Source organism: Gastrolobium bilobum, unplaced genomic scaffold (assembly GCF_033153095.1).
Source record: "Gastrolobium bilobum isolate Gb01-03AN ecotype WA unplaced genomic scaffold, APGP_CSIRO_Gbil_v1 utg106529, whole genome shotgun sequence".
Lineage (NCBI taxonomy): Eukaryota > Viridiplantae > Streptophyta > Magnoliopsida > Fabales > Fabaceae > Gastrolobium > Gastrolobium bilobum.
This window is the reverse complement of record NW_026896828.1, coordinates 68576-88957: the sequence shown is the minus strand read 5'-3', so window position 1 is coordinate 88957 and position 20382 is coordinate 68576. Positions and strand designations below refer to the sequence as shown.

Here is a 20382-nt window from a genome sequence, read left to right as displayed (position 1 = left end):
GAGAAAATTAAATCCCTTAAAAAAAAAGGACAAAACATATGATAAATTTTATAAAAAGAAGGAAAATATTGTGAGGCCAGCATTTCACATAACATTTCAGCAAGATGCAACATAAGGATACGAGGGAACCCTTTTCTTCCCTTTTAAAATTTTATATAAAAAACCGATTATTATTATTGTATATTTTTTTCCATACAAAAATAATTATTAATTTTACACTGTTTATATTTAGAGATACGAAATTCACTCTACAAAGCCAGAATCACCCTCCGATAGCTTGCATGAATTGACAAGTTCAAGAGGACAAAAGAGTCTTTTGGGTAGCGGGTGTAAATTCATTAGGGTAATTTTTCATCTCCACCATTCATTCACACCTCGAAGCCTTTATTTATTTATTTATAACAGTGCCTTTATTCTTCTTAAAGCTTCTTCCTTATTGTCATTTCATTTGCATGACGACGACGACGATGATATTCGATTCTCTGTTACTGTTGGTAAGTTAAGCACCTTTTACATATATAATACTATTTTATTTTGGCTTTATATTTATATATATATATATATATATATATATATAAACAAAAACTGTTGTTTGACATTTCTGCTTCTGTGCCTCTGGATTTGCATCTTGTCATGTGCTTTTTATGTAAGCATACGTTATATACTCTCTTTGATTCTTTATAATTCTTTTTTTTTTTAATGAATATAACAACCAAGCGCGCTGCACAAAGAAAGAAATAAATACATGAACAGTAGTACACACACTTTTATTGTGATTGATAAATGATAAATCTATGCTTTTATCAAATTTTTTTTTTTTTTTTTTTTTTTTAAAGATTGCAATGACAACAAATTTGATTTGAATTTTTCTATTTCATGGATTGGATTGGATTGGCACGAACCGCACAAATCCCTTTTTACCCTGAAACAGTGTCAGATTACATAGAGAAAGAAAGATCAATAAAGAAATTGACGACTTGCTTTAATGCATATACGTGTATTTATGTAAAGATCGTTTGGTCCCCGTTATAAGATATCGTCCTATCCTACAAATGTCAGGGTTCAGTTATAGGCCTATGCTATGTAGTATATAGAGATAGGTCTGTGAACAGTGACTGAGGTTAGGGAGAGGCTAGAAAGGGACTTTGTGGTTTCGTCTTTATTACCATAGCTTTAAAAGGGTCTCTCTTGATTAGCCACTGTTTGTTTCAAAAGGCCTGAGACCCTGAGCTTAGAAGGGGGGGTTCTTGCTGCTGTTACATCCTCGGTAATCTGGAGGAATTCATGGCTATGTCACAGCTTTTCTGTACCATTTCCTTTTCTTGGACTTTGTATCTCCCTTCTTACTGCGAGTTATTTCACTGGCCCTGGAGCTTGTGTATCTTATCAGGGTTGTGGATTGTTTCACTCCTGATGAATCTGCTGCTGCTGCTGCAGCTGCATGGTGATTTTATTGGTTTCTTTCTCTTTTTTATTTTTATTTTTATTTTTTGTTTTTAATTTCATTTTCATGGGACAATTTTTCTCTTCTTATCCAGTGAACTTGTCTGTTTCTTTTTAATTTTTGTCTCCTTTCATTTTTCTTTTTTTATTGTCTGGATGTAGGTAGTGGTCATTTAATTTCTTTTACTAATTTCATTTTCTTCATATCTACCAATACTGGGTGGTTTTCAACTTCTTCTTTTTTATGTTTTTCTTCTTCCTTTTGCTTCTTTCAAATTCAAACCCAAACACACACGCCCACCCTGTTTTTTGTGTTTTCTTTCTGCAGGGCTACTAAACGTTGAGGTTGTTGTCTTGTTAACGTTGGGGCAGGAAAATACTGAAGACTGAAAATACCAAGTTGTTAATGGCATCAACATCTTGTGTCAGCAAGAGCCCATTACCCATGAAAGAGGTAGCTTCGAGCTATCGTGCGTATCCTCCTCCTCTAGCAACATATGAGGAGGTTGCTAACAATTCCAAGCTCTTCATGTCTACCTTGGAGAAGCTCCACGCTTCTATGGGTACCAAGTTCATGTAAGCTCCCTGGATATCATTTGGCCATCAGCTATACATATCTTTTTTTATTCCCTTCAAAAGTTTTCGCAGGGGTCAAAACTTTTAAAGCCTCTGTAAACTTTAAGAGAGAATGATGAGTTGAATGGAAAATGCGTTGGAGTAAACTACTAGAGCTCGTGTCACTATTTCTTTCTGAAGATATGTAACATACTAGTTTGTGATGTCAAATCCCTGGCTTCATGTTCTTTAGTTTTCTGTATCTATTTTGAGGATTGATATATCTGCTGCTGCTCTACCTATAGATAGAAGTGTGCATGGTTTGGCTTTGTCAACGGGATAAGATAATTCTATAATGATGGAAGGCATTCTGATGTTACAATTTATGCAAAGGCTCCATGTTTACTATGATTTGTAGATCTATATGGTTTTCTAGTTGGTGGACAACAATCCTTGTGGTGAACTAAGTATGGCTCGCAGCTGTTCCGCCTCAGCTTCTAGTTTTGTAGTTTTTGGAAATATTGTACCCTACTAATGCATTTTTATTGCATATCTTTGTAACTTCAAAAAGTGTTTTTTTCTCACCAGTTTTAGTTACTTTTGTGGCATCTGAATTTTTTGTTGCAGGATTCCCATTATTGGGGGAAGAGAACTGGATTTGCATCGCCTCTTTGTTGAAGTGACCTCTCGTGGAGGGATTGCGAAGGTAAGATATGATCGTAATTCCCATTATGCTGGTCTGCCTATTCAGGTCCTAAAATTCTTGAACATGCCTAATGCTTGTGATCAGTTGCCTGGGGTAAGATAATTTTCCTGGTTAATCAAACATAGTAATTTTATTCAAATGACAAAAGGTATTGTATGTTTCCACAAATTTGATTGAACGGCAAACAAAAATTTGTTTGAGGGCTTAATTTGTTGTCAAAGAAGAATTATAAATTTGTGACTTTTTATAGCTGACCCTAGCCAATTTATATTAGCATTTTCAAAATAAAGTAGTTGGAGGTTATCAAGGGGGACACAACCTTTTCATACTTGGTTAATTTTTGTTCATATTCAGTGTTTGTGTAGTGGTTCTGTTGTAGCATATGAGGATTTTCTTTTATCTGACATGCGTGCCTCAATAAATTTCTGATTCAAGGTCATTATGGTATTGTAATGTATTGTATTGGTGTCTAGATTGGTTTCCCTGCATTTGAGTTGTCCTTGGTTATATTCTAGTTCAATTTTTCCTTTGTTTAAGAATTTTCCTTGGAAGGTTTTGTTCATGATTATGATAATAAAAAGTGAATAGAATATTCTAGGGATCCTTTTTCCTCCATACTTTTCAACCAAATATGGTGCTGCATGTCCATGTGAAATGTAATTGATTTCAGGATCTTGCCTTAAAAGGAAAGCTGCTTGAATTTTGTGTGATACCTTGGCAGAAAACTGTGAATATTTTTCATTATTTTTTAAATTATAACTTTTGGTTTTGTTGGTTGTAGTGGTTATATTATCTGGTTCACGTGTCTTGCAGATAATTAGAGAGAGAAAATGGAAAGATGTTACTGCAGTTTTCAATTTTCCGTCAACAGCTACAAATGCTTCTTTTGTGTTGCGGAAATACTATGCTTCCTTGCTCTTCCATTATGAACAAATTTATTATTTTAGAGCCCATGAATGGGCCCCTACCACTTCCGGTATGTTTATTTAGACCACATTGCTGGTTTGAACTAATGTCGGGGTCCATACTAAAGTATAAAATGGCACTTTCACTTTGACAGATGGTTTGCAGAGTCAATCAACTGTCCCAGTTCCTGCTCAACAGATGCATTGTTCGCAGCCTTCTTCAGAAAGTCAACCAGCTGTCTTTCAACAGTCAAATGTTAATGCTGCCAGGCTACCTGAAGGTCTCTTTTTTTTTTCTGCCCAAATTAAGATTAATTGCTAATCACAAAGGAAAAAGAAAAAAGGAGTTACGATGGTCATGGGAATTTTTAGTCTCAGTTTCTAATTGTTTTTTAGTTTTATGAAATAGCTAAACTGATCTCAGTCATATTAGAGATTGGGAGCAGATGGTGAGAAGGTGGGGTAAGCTTTGATTAAGTCGAAAGGTCAATCTAAGACCTAAATATTTATGTACATGCCATGTGGAACTGGCCAAGTTAAAATAGTATGGTTAACCAGAAGTAGATCTAATATTTTATCTTCCTTTAAGGATTTATGTTCCATGACTTCATGGGAGTGAACATTGTATCGATGGTCTTTGAATCTGTGTTAGTTATGCATGGAAGTTACCTGAATCACCCAGTCTTATTTTATACGGAATTACTCATATTTTGTGCTTGATGACTGGGAATCATATGTTCGACCTATTTTATCACGAGAAGGACATGGTTTTGTATAATGTGTTCTGTGATATCTTGCACTTGCATTGAATTGATGGGGCATATATTGCTTTTGCTATCATGTCAATTTGCACAAAAGATTATTTCCTATCTCTAGTAAGCTCTCACGTGTCAGTTTTTCCCTGCTAACCATTTTTTTTTTTGGATAGACCGCTAACCATTTTATCTTTTCTAGAAGTTGGACTTAAATTTTTTGTATGGTTTTTTGATGACCTATGGGCAATTCGGTAACTATAACTTACCGTGACTGTTGTTGATTATTTTATAACTAGAACTTTTTATCCTATTTTGGTCTCAGCAATGGCAGCATCTTCGGCTGGGTCTCCAGTCACTGGAGTCATTGATGGGAAATTTGAAAGTGGGTATCTAGTTACTGTTACAATAGGTTCAGAGAAGCTCAAAGGCGTACTTTATCAAGCTCCACAAAACCCTGTATTGCCAGTTTTCCATCATAGTGTTTCGGTTAATAACAACAATGCCTCTGCTTCATTGGGTGTCCATCGTCGCCGACGCAGGAAGAAATCAGAAATAAAAAGGAGAGATCCTGCTCATCCAAAACCCAACAGAAGTGGGTACAATTTCTTCTTTGCAGAACAGCATGCAAGACTAAAACCACTTCACCATGGGAAGGACAGGGTAATTAGCAGGATGATTGGTGAACTCTGGAACAAGTTAAACGAATCGGAAAAGGCAGTAAGGAATTTGTTTAATGTTGTCTTTTATGAGTTGGCTCTTATATAGTGCACAAGCTCACCTATGCATGTTTCAGTTCTTGTATCTTGGGTTATCATGTTAATTTGCTAAGTTTCACTGACATTAAGGTTTATCAAGAGAAGGCTGTGAAGGATAAAGAAAGGTACAGAGCAGAAATGGAAGATTATCGTGGGAAATTGAAGATGGGCCAAATTATCAGTGATGCTGTGCCACTTCAACAACGACTTCCCGAACCAGATACAGACATGTTGGATGCTGAGGCAGATTCTCCTCAGACTCCGGAGGAGAGCAGTTCTGGTGGAAGTGATTATGAAGATGATAAAGCTACAGAGAAAGATTTCGATATGGATGCATTGCCCGTTGTAGGAGTGGGTGCTGAATCTAGCTGTTTAGGTTCAGAAGAGAAGTCATCATCCAAGGGGGGTTTATGAGCTTCTTCTTCAGGAAAGAGAGAAGATGATGATGATGATGATGATGATGGGGGTCAACAGGTCCAGAAGATGGAGGAGAGACAAGTTAACTGGCACTACTTTAGCAGAAATAGATTTTTTAATGACAATTTTAAGTTTTGGGGTGGGATTGAGTTGCTGTTCACAATCGCAGTGCTTAACTGTGGGTTTTGTCATGTCAAGATTTAATTTCTGGTGTTCTTGTGGGCTTCATGTGGTTGTACATTTGGCATGCTGACATAGATGATGATAACTAAGTAGGCCTTTGGGAGCAACGGAAACTAGAGAGTTTGCTCCTCTTATGTTATTAGATCGACCATGACCATAGAATAAAATCTTGATATTCAAATTTAGAATTATTATAGCCCTATATATGTGTTCGGTCCCTGATTCTCCGATAGAAAATCCATTCAGAAAAATATCCATTTCTTATGCGCGGGGTAAAAAGGATCATACAAAGGAGGAAGTATGCCAATGCTCCAGTGCTTTTCATTTAGTCTTCTAGCATGTGAAAAAATAAGCTAAAAGAGATAGGGAAGGAAGCGTCTTCTAGCATGTGTTCGAATCTCTTCAATATCATCTTTGGGAGGGGTTTAAAGTTTTAATTCTGGATCCATCCCGAATCGGATTAGTTGCGAAGCAATGAATCGATTGGAATATTTTCAAAAAGATTATGAAGCTAATGTATCTCTTGGTACGAATTCTTAATGTGGATGTGTGAAGGGGTGGGTGAAGGGGTTTGAGGATGCTTATACATATCAGTAGATATGTTAGGAGATTTTTTTGTTCACACTATTATTGTTATAAGAGTTCGATTGATTCTTAAGGAATAATTGTTTGGGAAAAATATTTTTTCGGTTATAGGAGATAATATAATATTAAAATGACATCGTTTTGGATTTTAAGATTAAAAATAAATAAATTTTGATTATTTTATGTGACAACAGAGACATTAATCTTGTTACAAAAGGCTTTAATATTTCTATAAGGAATGTAGATAAGTTATCTACATTTATTTTCAAGATGACGTCGTTTTGGGTTGAAAGATTAAAAAATTATAATGAGAATGACTATTATAACTTTTAAATAAATTATAATTATAAAAATATCTTAATTTCTATCCTAAAACGATGTCATTTTGAATTTAATATAAATAATTTATCCAAAAATTAATCCTATATAAAAACACTAAATGTGTTGTAAATGTTGATTCTATTTCTTAAGCCAACTTATAGGTGACCGAAATTGGCAACGGCTTCAAAAATTGGTTGACTACCCAGTTTCTTATTTATTTATTTTTTGATCAGACCCAGTTTCTTATTTTAAAAATGAAATCGGGTGCAGTGCAGTCCAATTATATATTTTGTGCAATCATTTCATGAAAACTTTAAAAAAGAATCATTATTGACTGAAAAACCAAGGGAGTATTTATTGTCACTCACGTGTTTGTTGTCATTCTTATTTATTTATTTATTTTCTTTGTTAATCGAATTAATAATAAAAATAAATTATATAAATGTATTCCATGGAGTGGCAATAAAGAGTGTCAAAAAGTGGTCAGAGTGTTGAGCTTGAGATAATGGGGTAAATGTACCCACATACGTGGAGGGCATTTGACCCTTCAATTACAATTATGTGATAGGATATCTGGTGATTGTAATTTACATTTGGACAAACAAGATATCTCTCTTTATCGCGAGAGGAGAGGGGTTTAGTTATGGCGTCTGCTATTCCTCGATGCCTTCTTCCAACTCCAACTCCTAATCGACGTCAGTTTTTCATCTTCCTCTAATCTAGCTTTATACATTGAATTCGAGTTAGTTATTTAACAAATTAAGTTACATGATTAAGATGCCATTTAATTTTTATTTTTTTTTGGGTTGGGAAATAGTTCTTTTATCATTTGATTTTGAGTGTTAGTTCTGTTGTTTGTCAGGAAAGGTGCATGTTGTTAAATCAAGTCACCAAAATGAGAGCTCTGCCTCAGGACATACAAATCACTCCTCAAAGGTGAAACTAACTCCATGCATTGTTTTAATTATTGATTCATAGTATAAACAACGGTTGCTAAAAATTACTCATAATTATGGGAAAAACAAATATCCTTTTAAATGACACATGGCCGTTTACATGACCGGTCATACTTTATGTAAATATGAAAAGTTATTTTTTTTTTTCTCTCCTCAGTCATATCGCTGGCATGTAAAATGAAAAAAAACAATTTTTCAAATTTTCACAAAGTATGACCGGTTATACTTTGTGTAAGTCACTAAAAGGACACAAGTTGTGTCCTTTTAAATGACACACACTAAACCCCATAATTATATTTTGTTCATTCCATACCATTGCATTATCTATTTATGTTTTGTGATGTCTGTCAAAAGTTGAATGAGCTTCATGTTGAGGTGCTACGTTCCATTTGCTTGTTTATTGGTGTAATACAAAATGAATCCCATAATTGAATACAAAATGTGAATAAAATATTACCTTCTCATGCAGGAACTCCCAATAACAGTTTCCAGGCGTCATTGTCTCACTTGTTTAAGTTCAACTATAGTTTTGATTAATGATTATGCCAGACCTATTTTTGCACCAAAGGCAACAGCTGTTGATGGGATGGAAAGATCTGGGTGCAGAAATTGCGGGGGAAGTGGTTCTGTAATATGTAAGTTGTGATAAATCTGCTTTCTTTGTGTTTGTCTCTTCTTAATTGCATGATCAGAAAAATACAGGATTTACAAGTAGGACATGATTTTCGTAACAGCATATCTTCATTTTATAAGCTCAATAATTCACACATTATACTCTTCTGAGAAGAGAAATAAACATTCCCATAGTTATAAATCTTAGTAGAACCTTGTTTCTTCAAGAGGGTTAGCCTTCTCACAACTATAAGGAATATTACACGAGTCCCATAGCCATAGGCAAATCGAAATACCAAGACCATTTGGTCTTTGAAGGGCTTTTCTAGTGGATCCTGCTTCAAAACTCCTGTAATTGGACAAAGTCCCCAAGTTAAATAATACCTGATTAAACCGAGTGGCTAAATTTAATGTGATTGATTGCTGAATCAGTTAAGGTTGTTTCCATATGAATTTTCTTTTAGAGTGTTTAGGAGAAGACAATTTTTAAACGGCTCCTGTTTCTTACATACTTTGATCCATATGATGTTTACTTTTCATTTAGGTGATATGTGTGGTGGTACAGGAAAATGGAAAGCTCTAAACAGGAAGCGAGCAAAAGATGTTTATGAGTTTACAGAGTGTCCAAATTGTTACGGTATGAAGTCCAGTTTCTACACGACTCCTCCATTTTATTAGCTATATGAGAGAATAATAATTGCACGGTTTGATATGAAGCATTTTTGAAGTACTGTTCTGAATTTCATTTGATTGGACAGTGATCTTTAAAGACGGCCTTGATGACATGCTTTTCAATATGCACTTTTGCAGTACAATTCTTTTTTTTTCTTTTCCTTTTACCATATTAATGACTTTAAATTCTGTTTTCTTAGTCAAGTAATGACAATTATGCCTCTTATTTGTTCTTTTGCACGCTTCTTTGTTTATGCTATGTGTGGAAGTTTTTGGGTGGATGGAAAGGGAAGGAAAGGTAAGGGAAGGGAGGGAGAGTTACTTTTCTATGTATGTTCAAAATAAGGAAATGAGGGGAATTATTATCCCCTTTTTTTGGAGTTAAAGTTGAGGGAATGGCCTTCCTCACCCCCTCTTTACCTTATCCAAATAAAGCATTATTTCTCTAGTATTGCCATATGCAATTATCTTGCATGATTGATCAATAATATTTATAAATTACAGGTCGAGGAAAACTTGTATGCCCTGTTTGTTTAGGAACTGGTTTGCCAAACAACAAAGGTCTACTGAGGAGGCCTGACGCACGGAAACTGCTTGATAAGATGTATAATGGGCGGTTACTTCCAAACTCTTAGAAGGTAAATTTTCTTTGTTATGTTACTTCTTAAAGTCACTGGTGTCTAGAATATTAATCTTCTATTGTCGTTATTCACTGTACTACACCCTTTTCAGTTGTTCGTTTGAGTACAACTGAGGCTTCCTAATGATGCTTTTTGGCACAATTGGAATGTTCTCCACCTAGTTAACAAAGCCAGTGACTGCATGGTTTGTTTCATATATTTTTGGTCTGGATGCATTCCAAAACAACTCTAATCATTGGCTTGGTTATCGCCTAATGACTTTCAAGGTTCTGTATGAACAAGGTTCATTTATCAATGCTACAATCGTCATATTCATACAGACTGAATTGACTTCCAAAAATGCCATTTTATTGTAAACATTGAGCAAATACTTCCAGCAAGAGTAGCTATTAAAGCTCCTATTTAGTTGCCAAGTAAATCTGTAAATGTTCACACAACTCGTGTACATCTAAGGGTTTTAAATCCTGATAGATCTATAATTAATAAGCCGATTTGAGCTATTTATGAAAGTTATTGGTTTAAATATTTAGACATTATGTCACGAATACCTTATTTGTCAATTTAATCTGGCTTGTGACGATGGCTTTAGATGAATCTGAAATTGAACTTATTTTCTTTAAAATATATAACTCTGACTATCACAGTAAGTTCGAAAATTTATCATTTATGTATATAATATTGAAAATGTATTATTTTTTAATGAAAATGTCAAAAGGATAATTTTTTTTTCACAAACAAAAGTTGTTTGTTATTTATTTTGTTAATAAAGGAAATTATTAAATGTCTTATCGATAAATGTGTTTGAGTAATGATACTTCAGTTCATTGAATGACACCGTATCTCATGCTCGATATGCTGCTGATTTTGCGTTGCCTTGACTTTCCATATGTCGTAAAATAGATAGGCTGTTTTATCTATTTGTATCCCCACATTATTTATTATTTTTAATATAGTCAAATCAGAATATCATTTAATTTTTATCATTATTCTCTTTGTCGATGATTCTGATTTAACGATATTAGAAATGATAAATAAGATATGCATGAAAAAAAATAGATATAATAGTCTATTCCTTTGTAAAATACGTGCATGTGTTGTGCATTGTAAAATGAGCCAAAAAATATTAAAATTAGAAGATTTAGAATAAGTTAAATAGCATAACGGGAGCGTAGCTCAAATGGTAGTGGTAAGGTGGAGATATATTAAGCAATTGAAGAAATTAGCGGAAGCATTTCTCTACTTTTGTTTAATTGTCTTGGGGTAAATTTTTCTATATCAATTACTGTAAGCACCATAACCCGAAGAGAAAAATCTTGCTTTCTTTCTGTTTTTTTTTTCCTTCAAAGAGTGTTTTTGTAAAATTAAAAAAAATGAATACCATTTAAATGACATAACTTTATGTTATTTTAAATAAAATGACTTAATATTAATGTATATTTGATAATTTTTTACATTTTTTTTCCTCCGTGAAATTAGGAAGAGAGAGAAAATGAAGGAGAAAAAATTATAAAAATTCACAAAATATACACAAAAATAATGTCGTTTTATCTAAAATCACACAAAGTTATGTCATTTAAAATAATAAACGATTTTCCTGTAAAATTATTAGCGATTTGATTGTAGGAAGGAAAAAACTTAATAGCAGCAGGAAGCAAGACTATCTCCTTTTTGTTATTTATGAACTTTTCTAATATAGTTATACTTGCAATTTTAGCCCGCATTACTTCCATCTTGTAAATTTTATGGAGAGAAGGGAACATTTTATTCCATTAAAATATACTACACTTGATAATTTAAAATTTATTTAATGAGATAATTTGATTTTTTATATTAAATAACACATTTTACGGGGTTGAAAAATGTCAATCATCTTACTAATATCAATTTAATAATTTTTATAACTATCTAATGAGGGATAAAGGCAAAAAAGTATGTGTATCAAAACACAACAAACATTTTATTATTCATTTAAAGATAAACAAAAAATATTATAAGTACATCTTATTACGAATTCCAAAATACAAAAAATATAAAAAATGAAATTACGAATTCTTTTTAATCTCCAAATGTAATTTATCTGCAATCATTTTATTATTTTCTCATTATAAGATTATAATTAATTTTAAATTTGTTCATTATTATTTTTTATCTTAGCCAAAAATAAAAAACCAATAACAAGTAATGATGGTGAATACATTATTATAATTTAGTAAGTCTCTCTTTATGGGTAAATTCTCTCTCTCTATTTTTTATTGTACCTAATTAAATGCAAGTCTATATTTAGGAATTTCTAGATTCATATGCCCCATTTGTTGTGTCCGACGATGATCGAAAATAAGTAAAATAAAAATAAAAATGGAAAGGGAATGAATTAATAACAATAATTTAAAAAGTGTAGAGAGATAAGATAACGATACATAGAATAAAGTAAACAACATACAATTCAACGTGCTCTGATTCCTTTTACTTTTCGTCCCTCCTATTCGTGAAACAACCATTGTTTTCAGATTCTAAGCTTTTGTTTGTGCCAAACCGGATCTAAAACATCCTCAAAATTCTCCAACTCGAATATCCTTAATCCAAAAACAATGAGTTCTTCAAGAACAGTGAGGAAACTACAGGTTCTGTCCCCTGTTCCAGCAGATATAGACATTGCTAACTCAGTTGAACCTGTTCATATCTCTGAGATTGCCAAAGACCTCAATCTTAGTCCCAATCATTATGACCTTTACGGAAAATATAAGGCCAAGGTAATTTTTTTTTCTTAATATTTTTATTGATTACTAGGTAGTGGGTATTCATGTGTCCGTTGTGGTTGCTTCCCACTTCATCGCTTCTTGTCCCCTTCACTTTCTACACTAAGGTTTGTTGAGCGGATTGATAGTATAGTTAAAAAAAGGTTTAGATTTGAATTACATATTCTCTAAAATCGGCAGGTTTATTATTAGTTTATGATAATATGTAAGAAAGAATGTTTAGATTAAGAAGTTATGTTAGATTTCTATTATATGTAAATGATTAGTTACCCATGGAGGAAGTTTCTTCATTACTCTAACTCTATTACCACTTAGGATATATATTACACATTGTTGATATTTTTTTTGGAGCTGATGACCCTCTCCTCCCTAGTAATGGTGAGATTTGATCCCAGATACAATAGGCTTAACCAGCTGTGTTTGTTTGGATATATCACTTTTGGTTAACAACTTATGAACAATTTTGGCTGATTGTGTTGATGTTACATTCTCAGCCTTTTAGCTTAGCTGAATAGTCATTTGAATGCACAGGTTTTGTTGTCCGTTCTTGATGAACTGCAAGGATCAGAAGATGGGTATTATGTTGTGGTTGGAGGTATTACTCCAACTCCTCTCGGAGAAGGCAAATCCACTACTACAGTGGGGCTCTGTCAAGCTTTGGGTGCTTTTCTTGATAAAAAGGTAGTCAGTCTTCTTCTTATCTTCTACATTTATGGCATTGCGCCCACCTCTTTATCTGATACTGAACTCAATATGGGTGTTTTAAAGTTTCTTAACTCTAAAATTAAGATATCATTTTAATATTCTTTACTTTTGTTCCAAAACTTGATGCCTGCAAACTTTGGATCAAATTGATGATGGTTGGTTAATTGGTAATTAGTCAACCTGTCTGAATCTTTTGGGAGCATTGTTTGTTTATTATACTATGCATCACATATTCTTAAGCATGACTGCCACACCTGATAACAATTAAGTCTCTGTATCTTCTTAGGATATATAATGGTCTGACCCTTCCTGGAACCCTGCGCATAGTGAGAGTTTTATGTAGCACCGGGTTGTTCTCCTCCTCCTATCATTCTGAATTTATACGATTAATTTTGATAAATACCATTCTTTGTGCTTTATCCAATAGAAAACAAATCTTTTCATTATATTTTGGAAGTATTATCCGATGTTATATTTTTTTTCCTAATGTCATTCATGAGATGACTGGATTTAGGAATTGTACATTCATCATTTAGGTCTTAACTGGTGGTTGTGAGGGTCCAAGATATTAATGGAAAACTACAATTTTTAATCATATTTCAAGGTTATGCTGGATATATAATCCCATCTTATCTCTTTTTGTTAGGTAGTCACCTGCCTACGTCAACCATCACAAGGGCCTACTTTTGGAATCAAAGGAGGTGCGGCTGGTGGTGGTTATAGCCAAGTGATTCCCATGGATGAATTCAATCTTCACCTCACAGGAGATATTCATGCGATAACTGCAGCAAACAATCTTCTAGCTGCTGCAATTGATACCCGAGTTTTCCATGAGTCAACGCAGTCAGATAAGGCTCTTTTTAACCGGTTATGCCCTCCAAATAAAGAAGGAAAAAGGAGCTTTAGTGATATCATGTTTAGGCGTTTGAAGAAGCTTGGTATTTCAAAGACCAATCCTGACGATCTTACACAAGAAGAAGTAAATAAATTTGCTAGGCTTGATATTGATCCTGATTCTATTACATGGAGGAGAGTAATGGACATCAATGACCGATTCTTGAGAAAAATTACTATTGGTCAGGGACCTGATGAGAAAGGAATGATAAGAGAAACAGGATTTGATATTTCAGTGTCTAGTGAGATAATGGCTGTTTTGGCGCTGACAACATCCTTAGCTGATATGAGAGAGAGGCTTGGGAAAATGGTTATTGGAAATAGCAAGAGTGGGGATCCTGTAACCGCTGATGATCTAGGTGTTGGAGGTGCTTTAACGGTTTTAATGAAGGATGCCATTCACCCCACCCTTATGCAGACTCTGGAAGGATCCCCTGTGCTTGTTCATGCAGGTCCATTTGCAAATATTGCTCATGGGAATTCTTCTATTGTGGCTGATAAGATTGCACTGAAGTTGGTGGGACCAGGCGGATTTGTAGTCACTGAAGCTGGTTTTGGTGCTGATATTGGAACTGAAAAGTTTATGAACATTAAGTGTCGATATAGTGGTTTGACACCTCAGTGTGCGATTGTTGTGGCAACAATAAGGGCACTAAAAATGCATGGTGGAGGGCCAGCAGTTGTTGCTGGAAAACCTCTTGACCATGCATATTTGACTGAAAATGTTGCTTTGGTTGAGGCTGGTTGTGTGAATATGGCACGGCATATATTAAATACAAAAGCTTATGGTGTGAATGTTGTAGTTGCTATCAACAAGTTTTCAACTGACACTGAAGCTGAGCTAAATGCGGTTAGGAATGCTGCTTTAGCTGCTGGGGCTTATGATGCTGTAATTTGTACCCATCATGCCCATGGTGGCAGAGGAGCAGTAAGTTCATGCTTCGCGAGTCTTACATTTGAGCTAACAAAGAATTCATACCTAGCTTTTACCCTGATACAAAAATATAGGAAATTGAATTATAACAATCAGGAAGGCCAAAGGAGAAAATAGAGAAATGTTAGAAGCAAAAGATAGCTGTTGATTAATTTGTGGCCCAACAAATTCATAGCGAGTCTTACATTGTGCAATAGATAGCATTTTTAATTTATGTTAGAAAGAATACCCTAATAATGCTTGTCGTAACACAAATCTATCCATCCCATGGTTTTGGCTTGAGTATGAAACCATTTCAGGGCTACATTTAGCAGCACAATTTTATTTATATATATGCATGTAACAGGATACAATACAAGTCATAGTATCATTTTGGAACGGTATTAATTTCTTGCTGAATTATGATTTGTCATGATTCAGGTTGATCTGGGCGTTGCAGTTCAGAAAGCTTGTGAGAATGTGACACAGCCATTGAAGTTCCTATATCCTCTGGATTTGGGTATTAAAGGGAAAATAGAGGCAATAGCAAAGTCATATGGAGCCAGTGGCGTTGAGTTCTCAGAGCAGGTGATCTCATCTCTTGTATGGTTATGACGACAGTTTACTTTAACTTCAGCAGAGTACTACACCCTTTATTTTACTAGCCAAGATTTTTATTTTTTTGTGGAGACAGAAAAAGGTTTTATTAGAGAGGAAAGGGAGAAAGTAAAACCAGGGGAGGATAAGAAATCCTCCAAAACTACCAAAACCTATCTACAAAACAGATGCTTAATCTCTCTACATATTAGAGATAGCAACTCACTTGAAGTAGCCATGAGTAGAACACTAAAGAGAAGCCATGAACATAATTCTATCCCATGGCAAGTTTATTAAGGGGGGAAAGAGACATCCTTAAAGATGCGAGGATTCCTACCAACCACACACATCAAAGGACTACATAAACTACAAACTGCACAAAGTTTTAGTCTCCTTGGTTTTACCAAATGCTTTTTGTTAGAGAAGTATCAAAACCATTAATGTAGCCTTACATAACAGCTTAAGCTTTTAGGTTGAATTGGTTCTTTACATGGTATTTGAGCCTGGTTGTCACGGGTTCGATCCTCACCGCCCCCATTTAATTAATAATCAATTATGTCTTGTGGAGTTTCTTAGTACAAGTAGGTAGGCCTGAGCATTGTCCACCCTTTAAGCCCAGTGGGCTCTAATGTGAGGAGGCGTGTTAGAGAAGTATTAAAACCATTAATGTAGCCTCACCTAACAACTTAAGTTTTTGGTTTATAGATGTACCTATAATTGTTAATTAGTTGTTGAATACAAACAGAAAATTTCTATTGGATGGCCTCTTTTGACTACCTGATTGGCATTCTCATTGTATAACTAGGCTGAGAAGCAGATTGAGATGTATAGCAAGCAAGGCTTTTCAGGTCTTCCAATCTGCATGGCTAAGACACAGTATTCTTTCTCAGACAATGCTGCAGCAAAGGGTGCTCCCATTGGGTTTATCTTACCCATAAGGGATGTAAGAGCTAGCATAGGAGCTGGATTTATTTATCCTTTAGTTGGAACAATGAGTACGATGCCAGGGCTTCCAACAAGGCCATGCTTCTATGACATTGATATTGATACAACAACTGCAAAAGTCATTGGTCTCTCTTAAACCTCAAATGCCTCCCACTCTACCACTTACAAAGACTTCATGGATGCTATTTACATATCCCTTTACAAAGTTGACGAATGTCACAGTAACATAAGCCTCCTCCTTGTTTCTAGTTCGTTTGCTTGGTGATCTTAATCTATATGAATGAAACACGTATTTAAGGAGAATAATTTTTTTCTTCTCGTATTTCTATTTTAATTGAGTTGATGCAAAATATTCCTCTCGAGCGAATACATTACAGGCACACAGAATTCGTGGAATAAATATAAAATGGAGGTGTCAAGGTTTCCATCATAATTTTCCTTATTGTGAGGATCGAACCCGGGACACGAGGCTCTGATACCATGTGAAGAACCTTGGGATACACCACCCCAAAAGCTAGCTCAAAGGGTGGGAGTGCCCAAAGCTTTATAAACTCCACATTAGTTGCTCATACCACCAATGTGGGACTATATATTTCTCCCCCTCACACGAGAGCTCACTGGCACAGGCCCACCTACCTGTGCGAACAAAGAAATTTCACTTGAAAGAAAGTGGGGGGCGGTGAGGATCGAATTCGGGACACGAGGCTCCGATACCATGTGAAGAACCTTGGGATACACTACCCCAAAAGCTAGCTTAAAGGGTGGGAGTGTCCAAGACCTTATAAATTCCACATTAGTTGTACATACAACCAATGTGGGACTATATATCTCAACACTTATAAATTAGGAAAATTTTGGAAACTGGAGGCACATTTATCTGTTTTTCTCTCTCATTTAAGTTTAGAAAATTGCTGTAACACGTATGGCAATTATCTCCGCTAGAAAAATGTAGTGGAGTAAATGGTTCCTTTGTTACATAGTAACATTTCTTTGCATATATAAGTTCACGTAGTAAATTAGAATCAGCAGTTTCCCTTTAATTAATTTATGGATGAGAAAAGGGAATGGTGATAAAAGAAGTTGAAAAGAAAACAAAGATGAAAATGGAAGAAAAACGAGCAAGTTTGTTTGGTGAGAAAGGATGGGAAGAGATAGAAAGAAATTATTATAATTTTTAAAGTGAAACGCAGCGGATCACTTAAAAGAATGTAATTTTTATATATATATATATATGTTGGTTATTACCTAAAATATAAAATTTTCATGCTTTGTTGCAAGTTCATTAGACATTTTATCTATCTAAAAATAGAAATATGAGATATAACATGTCTTGATTCTTTTTCTTGTTGTAAATAACAAAAAGGAGAAAAAATAGTTTGCCATGCATGCACGTAGATTCGTGGAGGGCTGTGCGTACATGTGAAACGACGAAAGCGGCTTATACATACATTCCTTGGTATCCTCCTTTCTTCTCTCATTTGTAAGTTAAAGCACAGTCTGTTCTCTTCTCTTATCTCTTGCTGCCTCCAAAGATAGCATTACAACATCTTTTCACACGTTTTCTTTTGCTATTTCATCTCTTCTTCTTCTTTTTTTGCAGAAGAACAAGTTGTGTAATCAGTAACAGATGGTGGATTCTCCATTAACTTCGAGGTACCGTTTACTCACAAGATCAGATTCCATGCGCTTCATCGCTTCCAGAGGAACAACGAGCTTTGCCTATGGTTTCGCATTTGCTTCTGTTTTGTTTATGCTGTTGCTCATTCTAAATCCTTCTTCCTATCAATTAACTCCCAGGCTGAGAAATGCCTTTCACTCTTCACGTAGATATCATTTTTCTAAAGTTTTTGGTCACATATTCACCAACTCTTCGTTTTCTCCACCACCCCTTTACAACCCTTATAGCACCAATGACAACACTACTCACAAAAGTTCAAGGACAGAAATGTCCTCAGTAAACTCAAGTACTGTCAGTTCTGAGAATAGGCTTGGGATTTCTCCTTCTTCCTCTCAAATTTCCAGAAAGGAAGGTTCAGGCCTCACACCAAAAGGCAGTAACCAGAAGGAGGGATTGAGAAAGGATGGTGTTCCCCCACCAGCTGCTAGTATACAACCACAACAACAAAAGCCTTCTCCCACTAAAATGGGTTCTCAAAATGTGACTCAAGGTGAACATTCACATTGGAGGGACAATTGTGATATGTATGAAGGGTCATGGGTTAGAGATGATTCATACCCACTTTACAGGTCTGGGTCTTGTCCCCATATTGATGAGCCTTTTAACTGTTTCCTCAATGGTAGGAGTGATAATATGTATGAAAAGTTCCGGTGGCAGCCCAAGAATTGCAACATCCCAAGGTATTTTCTGTTGAATTGCTATGGGACTCAAACACAGTGCATGAATATATGCAAAGCTAGTTAGCTATTTTTTTATTTTCTTTTCTTTCTGAGAAGATAGAGAGATGAATTCTGTTTGTCTTGCTATACCTTTTGGTTCCCTTTTACTGAGACAAGTGTGTGCAGGTTAAATGGTAACGACATGTTGGAGATACTGAGAGGAAAACGTTTAGTCTTTGTTGGTGATTCCCTCAATCGGAATATGTGGGAATCTCTGGTTTGTATTCTTAGAAATTCAGTGGAAGATAAGAACCAAGTTTTTGAAGCCTCTGGTAGAGAAGAATTTCGGACAGAGGGTTCTTACTCATTTATCTTCACAGTATGTGATATGTTACTCCCTCACTATGTTTAAGATGAGATTTTTATGGTTCTTTATATATTTTCCTATTTACTTTGACTGGTTCATTAGCCAACAACTAAAACAAATGTGTGTGTGGAAGTTTGCAGATATTACTTTACAGTTTATCACTAAATGATCAATGATCAAAGATCCAGAAATTGAAATAAATTATACCCTTTTCTTAAAGCTTGAATAATATTAGTGCTCAAATTTATGTTGGGGTTACTGTTCTATATTAGAAAATTGATTTTAGTTGCTTCTTGGTTAATGATTGAACAGGGTTACAATTGTTCAGTTGAGTTTTTCCGTTCGCCATTTCTTGTTCAAGAGTGGGAGATTCCAGACAGGAAAGGATCAACGAAAGAAACCCTTCGTCTTGATTTGGTTGAGAGATCTTGTGATAAGTACAAAAGTGCAGATGTTCTGATTTTCAACACAGGTCACTGGTGGACTCATGAGAAAAGAATGGAAGGGTAATGCTGCTTCTTCTTTTTTTCTTTCTTCTTTTTTCTTGGTAGAAGTGAAGTGATGTTGCTTTTCTATTCCCCACATATTTAGGACAGACAGGGTTAATGAAAATTAAGATGACAACGTTTTAAGCAACTTGCAGGAAGGAATACTATCAAGAAGGAAATCATATCCATGGACAATTGAATGTTGAGGAGGCATTTCATAAGGCTTTGATGACATGGTCACAATGGGTGGATTCCAATATTGATCCTAAGAAAACTTCAGTTTTCTTCAGGGGCTATTCTCCGTCTCACTTCGGGTAAAAGAGCATTTTGTTTATTGAATGCTTTGGATTTAGGACTCTATATATATAATCATATTTTTTTTTTTCTGCTACAGGGGTGGAGAGTGGAATTCAGGTGGTCGGTGTGAGAATGAAACAGAACCAATAAAAGATGAGCATAATTTATCAGAAAATCCTCCAATGATGAGGACCATTGAGTCAGTAATTAAGAAAATGAAGACTCCAATCTTCTACTTGAACATCACCAAAATGACTGATTTCCGACTTGATGCTCACCCTTCCATGTACAGAAACACGAATATGACTGAAGAAACAAAAAAATATATGCTTACACACCAGGATTGTAGCCATTGGTGTCTCCCTGGTGTTCCTGATTTGTGGAATGAATTAGTGTATGCTCACCTTTTATCTAGCATGAACAGAAACATGGGCAAACCCCAAAAATAGTTTTTGATATATTGTTGAAACGTACAAAACAACAGCACAGGCTTCATTTTATGTTTGTGATTTAATCAGTTAGTAAATTGAATAACCAGGCTGTGTAATTATTTCATTCTCACGTACAAATATGATTA

The 20382-nt window shown here is 34.9% G+C and overlaps 4 protein-coding genes across 12 annotated transcripts; all 4 read left to right on the top strand.

Moving 5' to 3' along the window:
- The first annotated feature begins 391 nt into the window (after nt 1-391).
- LOC133302218 (high mobility group B protein 15-like) lies at nt 392-6110 on the top strand. Of its 4 annotated transcripts, none has more exons than XM_061501962.1 (7): nt 392-494; nt 1772-2019; nt 2626-2704; nt 3518-3680; nt 3765-3890; nt 4687-5081; nt 5210-6110. In XM_061501962.1, exons 2-7 carry the CDS (start codon nt 1850-1852, stop codon nt 5531-5533), a joined length of 1257 nt encoding a protein of 418 aa, XP_061357946.1. In that variant the 5' UTR covers nt 392-494; nt 1772-1849; the 3' UTR covers nt 5534-6110. The 4 variants fall into 4 exon arrangements, with proteins under 4 accessions (XP_061357946.1, XP_061357947.1, XP_061357948.1 ...); XM_061501963.1 differs by lacking the exon at nt 392-494 and adding an exon at nt 632-646; XM_061501964.1 differs by lacking the exon at nt 392-494 and adding an exon at nt 895-1444 and having other exon boundaries at nt 1816-2019.
- A 1071-nt stretch (nt 6111-7181) lies between these two features.
- LOC133302225 (protein PHOTOSYSTEM I ASSEMBLY 2, chloroplastic) lies at nt 7182-10018 on the top strand. The gene is made up of 6 exons (XM_061501978.1): nt 7182-7320; nt 7488-7561; nt 8051-8216; nt 8738-8830; nt 9370-9503; nt 9598-10018. The coding sequence occupies exons 1-5, from the start codon at nt 7269-7271 to the stop codon at nt 9498-9500; spliced, it is 516 nt and encodes a 171-aa protein (XP_061357962.1). The 5' UTR covers nt 7182-7268; the 3' UTR covers nt 9501-9503; nt 9598-10018.
- Nucleotides 10019-11948: 1930 nt separating this feature from the next.
- On the top strand, nt 11949-17790 carry LOC133302220 (formate--tetrahydrofolate ligase). Of its 4 annotated transcripts, none has more exons than XM_061501968.1 (5): nt 11949-12256; nt 12794-12943; nt 13614-14789; nt 15216-15362; nt 17680-17790. In XM_061501968.1, the coding sequence occupies exons 1-5, from the start codon at nt 12095-12097 to the stop codon at nt 17689-17691; spliced, it is 1647 nt and encodes a 548-aa protein (XP_061357952.1). In that variant the 5' UTR covers nt 11949-12094; the 3' UTR covers nt 17692-17790. The 4 variants fall into 4 exon arrangements, with proteins under 4 accessions (XP_061357952.1, XP_061357950.1, XP_061357951.1 ...); XM_061501966.1 differs by lacking the exon at nt 17680-17790 and adding an exon at nt 16177-17663; XM_061501967.1 differs by lacking the exons at nt 15216-15362; nt 17680-17790 and adding an exon at nt 16177-17663.
- LOC133302221 (protein trichome birefringence-like) lies at nt 17682-20346 on the top strand. Of its 3 annotated transcripts, none has more exons than XM_061501971.1 (6): nt 17682-17796; nt 17917-18674; nt 18840-19032; nt 19333-19526; nt 19664-19822; nt 19903-20346. In XM_061501971.1, the coding sequence occupies exons 2-6, from the start codon at nt 17944-17946 to the stop codon at nt 20252-20254; spliced, it is 1629 nt and encodes a 542-aa protein (XP_061357955.1). In that variant the 5' UTR covers nt 17682-17796; nt 17917-17943; the 3' UTR covers nt 20255-20346. The 3 variants fall into 3 exon arrangements, with proteins under 3 accessions (XP_061357955.1, XP_061357954.1, XP_061357956.1); XM_061501970.1 differs by having other exon boundaries at nt 17721-17796; nt 17920-18674; XM_061501972.1 differs by having other exon boundaries at nt 17753-17772.
- The last annotated feature ends 36 nt before the right edge of the window (nt 20347-20382 follow it).